The 12,029-nt window shown below is 37.4% G+C and overlaps 1 protein-coding gene across 1 annotated transcript in view; it reads left to right on the top strand.

Annotated features, from left to right (window-relative positions):
* Positions 1 to 11,418, top strand: part of cntn3a.1 (contactin 3a, tandem duplicate 1) — a 40,738-nt gene extending 29,320 nt beyond the window's left edge. Inside the window, exons 11-22 of the mRNA XM_030767810.1 lie at positions 3,439 to 3,566; positions 5,385 to 5,560; positions 6,018 to 6,135; positions 6,569 to 6,727; positions 7,022 to 7,171; positions 7,759 to 7,829; positions 8,194 to 8,428; positions 8,684 to 8,799; positions 9,151 to 9,337; positions 9,794 to 9,906; positions 10,122 to 10,290; positions 11,327 to 11,418. Coding sequence (XP_030623670.1) covers positions 3,439 to 3,566; positions 5,385 to 5,560; positions 6,018 to 6,135; positions 6,569 to 6,727; positions 7,022 to 7,171; positions 7,759 to 7,829; positions 8,194 to 8,428; positions 8,684 to 8,799; positions 9,151 to 9,337; positions 9,794 to 9,906; positions 10,122 to 10,290; positions 11,327 to 11,418 — 1,714 coding nt within the window. The remainder of the gene's footprint in view (positions 1 to 3,438; positions 3,567 to 5,384; positions 5,561 to 6,017; positions 6,136 to 6,568; positions 6,728 to 7,021; positions 7,172 to 7,758; positions 7,830 to 8,193; positions 8,429 to 8,683; positions 8,800 to 9,150; positions 9,338 to 9,793; positions 9,907 to 10,121; positions 10,291 to 11,326) is intronic.
* Positions 11,419 to 12,029: the final 611 nt, after the last annotated feature.

Here is a 12,029-nt window from a genome sequence, read left to right as displayed (position 1 = left end):
TTGCCGTATAATTCATTTCTCTCACTGTGACTGAACTGTTCGTCACCTCATTAGAGTGGATTAACACTGGCTTCCACTGTTAAGAATGAATAATTGCATGTGTCTGATATTTCATTTACATACTCTAGATTTGAAATTATTCACCAAGCCCACCCCACTACCCTGCAGAAGTCCAGAGAGAGGTCTGTTGATCATTAGTAAGTGTCTTAGACTATGAGTATGTGCAAGCACACACAGACAGAAAAGCAGCATGGAGAGATTCTCAGGAGGAAGAATAATGCAACATCTTAATACTCACTGCTGAGTATTAAGATTTTTTTTTGTCAAAAGTCTCATTTCCTTATATGTCTCCTCACTACAACATGAATCTGAACTTTTAGATGGTAAATAATCATGATGCCCTTAATTTAAATGTGAATCCTCTGTTTTTAAGAAAGAGAGTTTAAATGTGTTTGTGAATTAAAGAGAAATTCTTTAAAGTGGTGCACAGCAGAAAATCTTAAAAATACATTTTTAACATAGCAGTTTTTGCGATTTGTCTACAGTTTGGGTTTTCTCATTTTAAAAAACCCAAGTGAAATGTCATGTGACATTCGAATGCTTTTTCAGGCATGTAGTACTCAGACAGCTTGATCAGAAAAAATACACTTGAGGCACAGTGAAACTCCTCCCTAAGTCTGTATTTATAATTGTTATGAATATTAAGCCATGTTCCCTCTCAGCAGGGGACTCTGTGACCTGGTTTGTGAGTCTGTTCAATGAAATGGGTGAATTTATAGCTCTAACAGCAGCATAAACCACTGCTATTTAACCATTCTACTACCTCATAAAGACGTAAAGATACATCATGTGGCAATTTAATTAGGCATTCCTTTAAAATAACTTAATGTCTAATTACCACTGATGAAACTGTTGTGTTCTCATGGTGAGGGCTGCTAATCAGCTGGAGGGTTTACATGACTTATCATGACAAAGATTGAGTTCAGTTCATGAGCACCCGTGTAGACATTCACAATATAACCTATCCAATGGCAAACGGGCAGCGGGCCAATAGTCTTTATGAAATACCTTATTTAAAATGAATATGTAGGGGAGCTAGTGCTGTAACAGTGCTGTTAACCAGTAGAGGTAACAGTGATCCACATGTGGACTAAAGCAGTGAAAAGAGGGTTTGTGAATGCCTCATGACAATGTCTGCTACACACATAGTTCATAATTAATTGTTAAGCATGACTTACACACTCAGAAACACATCATGAAGGCACAGGTTGTCATGGGATGTTTCTATGCCTCTGGCCATGCTTAGAAACCTACGGTGAACATCTTAGAATAAGCTGTTTTCAGAGTATTGGAAGCTGCTGAAGGATATTAAAGGGTATTGCTTTATGAACAGGGTATTGGGGTCTAAGTGTGGTTTTATCTCCCAGTGATCCTTTAGTAGGGGCGCAATACGAAGGGGTAAATTGACACTCAGTCTTATTGCGATGTCTGCTTATGAGTTATTAGGAATCCGACTGATGCACTGATTGTAAGTCACTTTGGCTAAAAGCGTCTGCCAAATGCTAAATTGTAAATTGTAGTAGTGTCCATCTGATGGGGAACAAAAGAAAATGCAGGTACACACAGTTTGGGTCCAGTCTTCACTAGGATTAAAGTCAAAATGCCAGTCATTTAAAAACCCTCCCAGAAGATATGTTTGAAATGCCAAGAAGTTCATCCTGGATCTTTTCCATATTTGCCTCTAAAGCCAAGGGTGACTTCCCACCACTTTCTGGATCTTACCCCTCAAATCCTACCCTCCAGCCAAGATGAGGTGTTAAGAACAATTGCTCCTTAAAGGTCGTGATGCATATTAAGCAAATGCTGTTTATATTCTCAGGAGGGTTATTTTTATCTGTAACCCTCAGCACTGACATCGGAGTTAAAATGAAGCTAATCCATTCCTCTACCACTGTACTCAAGATTCCTGCAGCTCTGAGGAAAACAAGATGCAGCCTGTTTTCAGCTCTCAGAGAATGTCTCAGATACGGCAGCTGTCAGTGAAACACAATAAAGCAAATGAACAAAAGGAGATCTAATGAATGCCATGGTGATGAACTCACAGTTCTAAAATAATCAGTTGGTCAAATACTCCTACAGCGATGCTGTAGAAGACAAATCTGTTTGACTGTGCAACTGGGAATTAATTGATATTTAATAGGGACCACTGGGTATCTGTAGAGACAACAAATTCATGAAATTTTCATGAATTCAATAAATGTATGTTTTTTTTCTGTTCTCCTATTTTAAGACAAACATTCTAATGTTCGGCACTTGCAGACATGTAAGAGTATGATGTGATTAAAATTTTGTTTTTCATTATTTAAAGGGGGAGTTCACTTCTTGACTTTTGGGCTTGTTTTTGCAACAATATTATCTCAATATACCAATACTTACCAATGTTTTTGTTGTTTACATTTTGAAATACAGTCCAACTTTCTTAGCTAATCAAGGGAACACAGCCTCATATCTTGTCTTAAAGACCAGTAGGTGTTTTGTCCCTCCTCCTATAATAAACAAATGAGAACAGTCCCAACAAAATTACAAATCAGAAAACTGTAACAAGCAAAATATTGCTGTTTGTTTTCTAATGCATTTGATATTTGGAAATTGACTGATGAACTTACTGTGGTTTTCAGTATGTTTTAGAACATATATCTCTCTCATAAAAAGTATATTCATACAAAATGAAGATAATAGTGGGCATGTGTACAAAACAATTGGAAATAGAAAATGTACCATTAATACCAATGTCGACAAGCATTTTTGTGTATTGTATGAAGCAAGCCAAAATATTTTTGTTTTTTTAATGGTATTCGCCTGTTTGCTGGTGGCTGATGTCACTGGATGTTAAGTTGAAATTTGGTTGTAGAAAGTTACAAGACCTGTTGCCCAATGAATGCAATTGTCATTGAATTCAGCATGTGTGTAGTTATTTCTGGGAGCCATGCTGTTTGCTCTAGTGAAAAACCGGGAAAGGATTGTGAAAATGGTGTGCTAAACAGTCTTCTCTGCCTAATTTACACTTCCAAGTGACATCTCCTCTGGCAAGCTATTGTGTTTGTCTTGATTTCTTCAAAGAAAGTGTCATTTGATGTGAATAAATTGCGTTTTTTATATTTAATCCCAGTAATTGGTGTCTCAAGTAGATTGCTTAGTTTTTCTTTCACTGTTACTATGGAGTCAGAGATTCTGGGTTAAACTTTACATGGCTGAATGAGTACATCCTTCATGTGTATACACTTGTGTAATGGTTTAGTCGTAAACAGGCATGGGAGCCTTTAGATGTGAGTGACACATCGTAAAACAGATTGGGTCATTGGTTATGTATACATTTTATAATTGTATACAGTGTCCTGTGTATGGTATGACTCTTTTCTCTCATCATATTCCTTTCAGAGTTTCTGTGCTGGACAATGGGAGTCTTCGAATTTCAAACATTACCAAACTGGATGCTGGTCTCTACACCTGTGTGGCCAGGAACCAATTTGGGGTGGCAAGCAGTGCTGGGACACTTGTGGTCAAAGGTACACAGTGGAAATTTCCTTTGTTTTTCTAAATTTGTTGCATTTAGATCACGTTTTCCAAGGTGTCTGGGGTGTATTCAGAGTCTCTCATTTGGGCTGAAACATTTCAGTCCCTATGCAGATTCCTAACAATGGTAAAGGCTTTGGTGAAAATGAGCAGTTTTATATGGCCAGAAATTTCCCCAAATCTCTGCAATTTAAATGGACAGGTTTGCCATTAATGGCAGGAGTGTGGATTTATTTGTCTTGCATCAGCATTGTTTTATAACGTAGGAACCCTCCCCATCATTCAGCTCATTGCATTTGTGTATAAATTAATGTGCCCTGTTTGATTAGGGGTTCAATCCATTTGAATCAATGCTGCCCGCAAGTCAATGATTTTTCACCCCCTGTTAAAAGAGCCAAGTCAACAATACCAGTGTTCCATTAAAACAGAGCGAGATTGCTTTCAATTTTTTGAATTGCAAATTGGTTACTATAGAAACCATTTCCATTTTATTTTAAAGGCTCTTTTTTGCTTTGTCAAGAAATGCCAGAATCTTTGGTGAATGCTTATGGTACATTTGGTGCAAGCAGCCCCTTTTGTGAAAATGAAGTTTTCCCTTCATAGAGCTATTTATTTCAGCCATTACCATGGGAGGTGAAGCATTTCTGGTGAGTACTTATTGCAGATATCTGTCACACTGAGAGCATGTCTTTTGAGTGGAGATTGCCCCCTAATTTACATTAATAATAAAACAGAACTCTCATTAAATATTAATTACCTTGTGATAGCAGTGAATACCCTGCAACATTTTGTGATTCAGTTTAGGTGGAGCTCATTTTTCTTCCTTTTTTTCTCTAATACCTTACAGTCAGGTGTGTCAGAGGACAAATAAGGCAAATGAAAATAGAGGTAAAAAGGGGAGTGTGATTTGACTGACATTTTCAAACTGAGATCTCTAGAATGTCTAGTTTGGATGGTCTTTTTTGTAGAAAGTTACAAGATCTGCCACCCCGTGCATCAAATTATTATGGTATTCAACACATGTGTACAGTAATTTCTGGCAGCTGTAAAAAAAAAAAAAAAAAACTTGTGAAAATGTTGTGGTAAATAATTTTTCTTAATTTCTCTACTTAATTGCAATTAATTTACTTTTTCAGAAGAATGTCACTTCAATTCTTATAAAAATAAGAATATTTTAGTAATACCAGTAAGAGGCAGCTGTGTATGATAGTCAGCAAACAGCTTTTTGTAACTTTGTAGATTCTCTCTGAGAAGTTATTTGGGTGTTTTATTTGAAATACTGTAAGGCCCAGGCATTTTTTCATAAATGACAGAGCCTTTGTGACCACTGGTGAGAATATTTTAGACAACTTTAAGGATTTTGCAAACACTCCACTGAAAGATTCAAGCAAAATTATCCCCAGTCTTGTCAACTGTGCCAGCTTTGCCTTTCTTTCATGCATAAATACTCCCATACTCCATCTTCCTTAAATGAGAACATTGAAATGTGGAGAAAGTTTCACAGAGATGAAGTCACTTACAGTCACTCCCTGTTGTTCAGTGTGCATCCTCACTTTGAGCCCAAATTGAGGATTTTCTGAAGAGAGTGATATACACTGGTTGAGCTTCATGTTTCTGAGGATTTCCTTTGTGGTATGGCTATAGAGTAACAGGGCAACTAGCAGAAATTTAAGAGTACAGTGACACCTTGTGGTGCTAAGAGAGCCATAAAAGTCCCATCAACAGGGGAAAAAACACCTTTTGCCCTTAGGATCTCACCTTTTACTTTTTTTTTCTTTTCGTAAGTTTATTTGTGTATTTTCATTTTTCAGAGCCGACCATCATTACCACTAAAGCCGCCCAGCTGGATGTCACAGTAGGAGAGAGTATTGTGCTTCCATGTCAGGTATCACGAGATCCCTCTCTAGAAGTGAAGTTCACCTGGTTTTTCAATGAACAGATGATCAGTTTCGAAACCCCTGGTGGATACTTTGAAAAAGTTGGCGGAGTAAGTGTCTTAATCATTAATAGTCAGAAACTTAACAATATTAAATGAAAATGTTTTCTGTAAAACATGCTGTGTTTCAGTAGACTGGTACTAATTTTTGACAACTTCCATAATTGCAGTCACTTTAACTTTAGAAACTGTTTAAGATTCAGTGTTTCTCATGTTGTGATTTTATGGTCTGGGAAGATATGCTCAGAGTTTATTTCCCTTTCAAAGTAAATGAAAGAATTTTTTTTTAGAATTGATTTTCTCTTAGCTGTAACATATGTGAGTTACACAGTTTGCACTTAATTACTTTTTCTCACCTTGGAAGACATTGTTGAAAGTTAGATTAGATACATTCTTAGATATTTTATAACTCAATATGCAGCTCTCACACTATAGGAGTGATTTTAAAAAGTTATTTTCTGTCACTGTTAAACTTCTCAATGACCTGCGGTATATCATTTATTAACAGCGATCTTCTGGTGACATCATGATTCGCAACATCCAGCTAAGGCATGCTGGGAAGTATACCTGTGCTGTGCAGACAAAGGTTGACAGTGCCTCAGTTGCTATTGATGTAGTTGTCAGAGGTAAAGCAATAAGTTGTGCTGTTACATCTCTCATTTTTCACTAATTATACCCCCTGACCTGATCTCTAGAAAGAGGTTAAATACCATGTGTAGTCAAATAGCAATATTTGACCTATATTTGTGGAAAAACATCAAAATCTGACATAGTTGCAAATCTATAGCATATTCTTCTCTTTTCATTTTCTCATTTTCATTTCATTATCATTTGAAAACAGTTGCTGATGCTTAAGGTCAGGGGTTGAGATACTTACTTTACTTCTGAATTAAAAAAAAAAACAAAACAAATTAGGAACATTTCATACTAATCTTTCAGTAAATAAATTGTTGATGTATTCATCTCCATCTATTGTTTGCCATAGACCGCTTTAAAAACAATGTTTATTTTAATATTTTAATTTCAGATTATTGATCTAATTTTTTTTCTTCTGTACAGGACCCCCTGGTCCTCCATTGGACATTGAGGTGAGTGACATCACTGAGACGACATGTGTGGTGTCGTGGCACCCAGGACCACATAATCACAGCCCTATTCTCACCTACAGTGTCCAGGGCAGGAGCCCCTTCTCACTGGGCTGGCAGGCTGTCAAAACACGTGAGACATTCATCCCAATTTCAAACACAAACAAATAATTCACTCACTTGTCTTCAAAACTACCAGAAAATCAATTCACACTTGTATTTTAACTCTATAATGCAAAATTTTCATCCTGTGTGTGCTGTATTGATATTGATTATTTTACTCATTAATTTTATTGATTAGTAAGATGTATTGATTGATCCAAACTGACCACTGCCACTGATCCATGATAGCCTCATTTATATTGGTATTTTGTGATTTTGTGTTTTTACTCAGTGTCACTCAAAGTTTCTGTTCTTGCTCTCTCAGTTCCTGAGATTCTGAGTGGGCAGCAACTGACTGCCCGGGTCGTTGACCTCAGTGCCTGGGTGGAGTATGAATTCAGAGTTCTGGCCACAAACTCCATAGGAACAGGTGAACCCAGCAAACCCTCTGGCAAAGTCCGAACCAAGGATGTCCGTGAGTACACCTCATCACACCAGAGGACATTGTCATTTACCAGCGTCAAAACTAATGTGAGATTAAATACCATCAAACAGACAAGATTTATACAAACAACTCTCAAACAATGGAGAGTTGTAGATATCTGTCAGAGCAGAAACTTGTTCATGCTATATTTGATTAAATATTTCCTAAAAGGAAAGTGTAAATTTTAAAAAAATATTTTGTTTATTTCAGCCATAAAATAGCACCTGATACAACTCCAAAGATTACAGGGAAACAGATTCAGAGCTGTCAGAGTGAAAAATAAAGTAATGAATTAATGAATAATTCTGAACATCATGTCAGATTAAACTTCATCTGCTTTAAAAAGAAATAGCTACTGAAATGGTTCAGAGGCACATTTTCTCTCTCATTTTAATGAATTCCAGCTAATCAAATAATTCAATCTAAGTCCTCAAACAATGTCCCAAAGCAGTGGGATATTGTGTTTTTGGCTTGTCAATCACAACAGCTGTGCGTGAAAATGGTTGTATCTGGACAACCAATATACCTCATCCTTCAACAGACACATTACAGGACAGTTGTGTCTGTCGACATTGCAGGTCCAAAGGTTACGCCAGCGAGAATAAGTGGAGGCGGTGGGAGTCGCTCAGAGCTGGTCATCACATGGGAGGTAAAAGAAGCGGGAAACTGGTCCCTTATTGTTTACACTTTCTTTGTGCTATACGGTAGATAGTTATGACAACAGAATGAGTCAAACATTATGCAACTTCTTCTATCAGCTAAAAGGAAGTTTCAAGACTGACTGAATGAGGCTAATTTTTTCTGAATGTGAGCAATGCTGTTTTAAAATGTGCATCAGTTCTCAAGGGCTTATTGGTTTTTCACACATAATGTTTCTGTTATGCTTTGTGATGGTAGAGAATAAACTGATTGTCAGCCTCTCCTCTCCTCACTCATCCTTTGAACCCCCCCCCCCGTCTCTCTCTCTCTCTCTCTCTCTCTCTTTCTGTTTGTGTGTGTGTGTTACGCTCCAGCCTGTTCCTGAGGAGCTTCAGGGAGGTCCAGGTTTCGGCTATGTGGTGGCTTTTCGCCCTCACAGAGCACAGGCCTGGATGCTGGCTGCTGTCACTGCTCCAGATGCATCTCGATACGTCTACAAGAATGAAAGTGTCCCTCCATTCACACCTTTCCATGTGAAAGTTGGAGTGTACAATAACAAAGGAGAGGGGCCTTTTGGGGCCATTACCACCATCTACTCTGCAGAGGAAGGTAGAGAGAATAGCAACACAAATACATCCTATAACACATTATAGTAGATCAGTTAGTAAGATGATGATGGTGTTGTATATCAAAATGTTTTTGTAAAAAATCTACATGAGTAAGTACAACATACCACTGAGAAACCACTTGCTAATTTGTTCATCCTATGCCTGTCTCAGTATTTTCCTGAACTGTCAAAGAAGATTTTGTCTGAATCAAAAAAGATAACAGATATTAAATTACACTCCTCCCCCTCAAACACAGAGCCAATTCGTGCCCCGAGCAGGGTCCGTGCTAAGAGTCTGTCTGCATCAGAGGCAGAGGTCAGCTGGAAATCCCTGCCCTGGATCACCAGCAGGAGACGCATCATGGGCTATGAGGTAAGTGAAAGACATGAGTGATACTTCAGTTTGAGCCGGCCTGACCTTCCAGCCTCGTAAGATGATACAACAGATGTCCAAGAACATTTGTAACTATGTGTCAAATGATTCATATGATTAATTCAAACCTAAGAAACTTTTTGCATTTGGTAATGAACCTGCTGATTGTGTGTTCTTTTTTGCTCTATTGTTTAGTATACCCATAAGACAGGATGAAATCAAAGATTAAAACAATTATTTCAGTTGCAGTTGGCATGACTAAATGACAAAATGAAATATTAGCCTGTCTACAGGAATAAGTTGATATGTCTAGTCTTTGAATGATGACCAGTGTACTATATGTTCTGTTAGCTGAGGTACTGGGGAGAGAAGAAAAACAAGGAGACTGCCAGCGTTTTAAGGACAGTAGGGAACAAAACGTCTGCAGTCATTCGAGGACTAGAGGCCAGCAGCACTTATTTCATCACGCTGCGGGCATATAATAGCGCAGGCGTGGGGCCCGACAGCACCACTGTCAACATCACCACAAAGAGACCCCGTAAGAGCACATCACATCTCCCTACTGCTCGATTCATCAGTATGTTATAGTTGTAGAGAATATTTTACAATATGTTACGGTTCCAAAATGTTTACAATACTTTACAGTTCCACATGAAATTATGTTACAGTGTTACAGTGAGTATTGTGTGATATGTTACAGTTCCAAAATGAAAGATTATGTTACGGTTCCAAACAGGGACATGTTACAGTTATTCCAATCCTCAGCACTCAGGTCCCACAGGACTTTGTGCTTTACAACAAATCTGATGAAAGATATCAGGGATCTGGAAGATTGATTAATAAAATTGGTGTATGAGTGCAGAGCTTGAATGAAAAAAAGTAAAGTCCTGTTACTTCTCCAGACTTTAGTTGGGAAACACTGGGAATAACTACTCTCCAGTAGTTTATGATGTATATACACTGAACAATGAGCTCACTTATTTATCTGCTTTAGCACCAAGCCAGCCTCCAATGAAAGTAATGTGGAACACATCCAACTCTAAAATCATCCTGAAATGGGACCAGGTGAAAGCCCTGGACAATGAATCAGAAGTGATGGGGTACAAGGTAAAAGCAGAATGTTCTTTTCTTTGTGCCTTTTTTGCATCTTTCTTTCTTACTTAGTTGAGTTACATTATTCTGTCAATAAGTCAAAGAATTATTTACTTTTCTTTCACCTGAACTAATCCAAAAAGTTAGGAACACATTGAATTAGGGATTATTGTAACTCATTTCATCCTATGTTTTATCCTAACACCTTGTAATTCATTTTTTATCTGAAGGTGATGTACAAGCAAAGCAGACAGAGTCATCCAAGCGTGCTGGTTACTAACAGCACATTTCTAGAACTCTCTTTGCCTTTGGACGAAGATTATCTAATCCAGATTAAACCAATCAGTGAGGGAGGAGAAGGCAGCAGCAGTCAACAAATAATGATCCCCAGAATCAGAGGTTTCTGTTTACTTATTTTGTACTATATATTTAAAGCATATGTTATGTATTTATATTTGATCTGCTATCTGTGTATTATACATGACCGTTATAATTGTCATTTTAGTCAAGAACAAAATACAGTTTTAATTTTTACATTTTCAAGATGTAATTGTGAAAAAGCACAAGTAATTTTTTAGTCTAAAAAAGGGAAAAACAATACATTCAAGTAAATGAGTTTCACATGCTGTGTTGACTGTTTTTCAGCAGCACATGCGATTGGATCAGCATGCCAGATGCCAGTATTGTCAGTCCTCATCATGGTAACAATAACTCTCTGTGCAAGAACTTTGTTATGACACACGGTTCCCCAGAGACCTACCAGGAAAATTTGTGGGGGAGAACTTCCAGAAGAAAACAATGTTTTTTTCAACAGTTTCCAAGAAGTTTGTAAGTCCAGTCTTGAAATTTGATACCAAAGCTGTTGTCAAGACAAAGGAATGAGAACTGTTACAGAAACAAACAGTGCATTTGTAGCAGGATTTGTAGCTTCTTAGGAGACATACCACTGGGCGAGATGAATCTACATTTAAGTATTTATTCTTCTTCAACTTTTGAGGACATCCTGTCAGTCTCTCAACAGTCTCATAATGGCTCTCAGATTTGATTAGCTGTTGACAGTAAAGCCTGCGTCATATTAATGTGGCAAATGTCCGGAGTTCTGTTGTTACTTCATCGTGTTTGGATTGGATATTACACCTGACATTTTTGTCCAAATGGAGTTTACAATGAGGAACGATCCCTTTTCGTACCAATGCACTGGAAAATTGATATTTCCTGAACTTCATCATTTATGGCCTTCACCTTCACATTAATGCCGTCTAACTGCTGTGGGCTTTTGATTGGCCCATTTTGGATGTGATTGCCATGGTTTCAGCCAATCAGTAACTGTATCTCTACTCTATAGAGAAATGTGAAATTAAGTCAGCTGCTGCTGGCCTTACTCTTGCACAGGGACAACTTAACATGACTATCTTTCTGTCCGAACTGTTTTCAGAGTCACGCAATGCTAATACGCTTGACTACAGAAAAAGACATCTGTTTGAAAACCCTCAGGACCAGAAGAGCCTTAAAATAATTCTTCTTTAACTACTTCTTTGGAAGGGTGTTATGATATTGTCATCGTCATTCTAAGTGATGATGATTTGGCAGTGTCTAATCATCAACTTTTGACAGCATAAAATTTGGTCGTCATCTTAGTTTTATATATTCAATTATGTAATTAGTGACAGCAAGTGGTCATTTACATATTTCAGAACACCTTATTCCATTACTTTACAGTCAAGTGCTGTTTAGCATGAGTTGATGTAGAGCTTTGAAATACAGTATTTGAATGGTTTTGACTGATTTTAATAAAGAAATGTGGCTGACATTTTATAAATATTTTTAAAGTGAGATTGCTATTGAAATATCCCATAAAGCATAGCACTGAGATATTACACTTTGAGAAGCCTAACCAATATTTTGTCTCATATCCACAGATTCACGGAATCTCAGCTGCTCACTGTTTATTTATTTATTTATTTATTTTAAGAAAATGCTTTCTTTGATATAGACCGTTTTTTCAAAGACCCCAAAATTGAGTTATATGATATGAGCAAAACAACATCTTTATAAGCAGTTTTCCAATCTGAGCTTTATAGACTCACCTATAAAACAATCTTAACAACTAATGCCTGCTAACTTGCAGTCTGTCAATA

The sequence above is a fragment of the Chanos chanos genome, chromosome 3 (assembly GCF_902362185.1).
Source record: "Chanos chanos chromosome 3, fChaCha1.1, whole genome shotgun sequence".
Lineage (NCBI taxonomy): Eukaryota > Metazoa > Chordata > Actinopteri > Gonorynchiformes > Chanidae > Chanos > Chanos chanos.
This window is presented reverse-complemented; position numbering and strand designations above follow the sequence as displayed.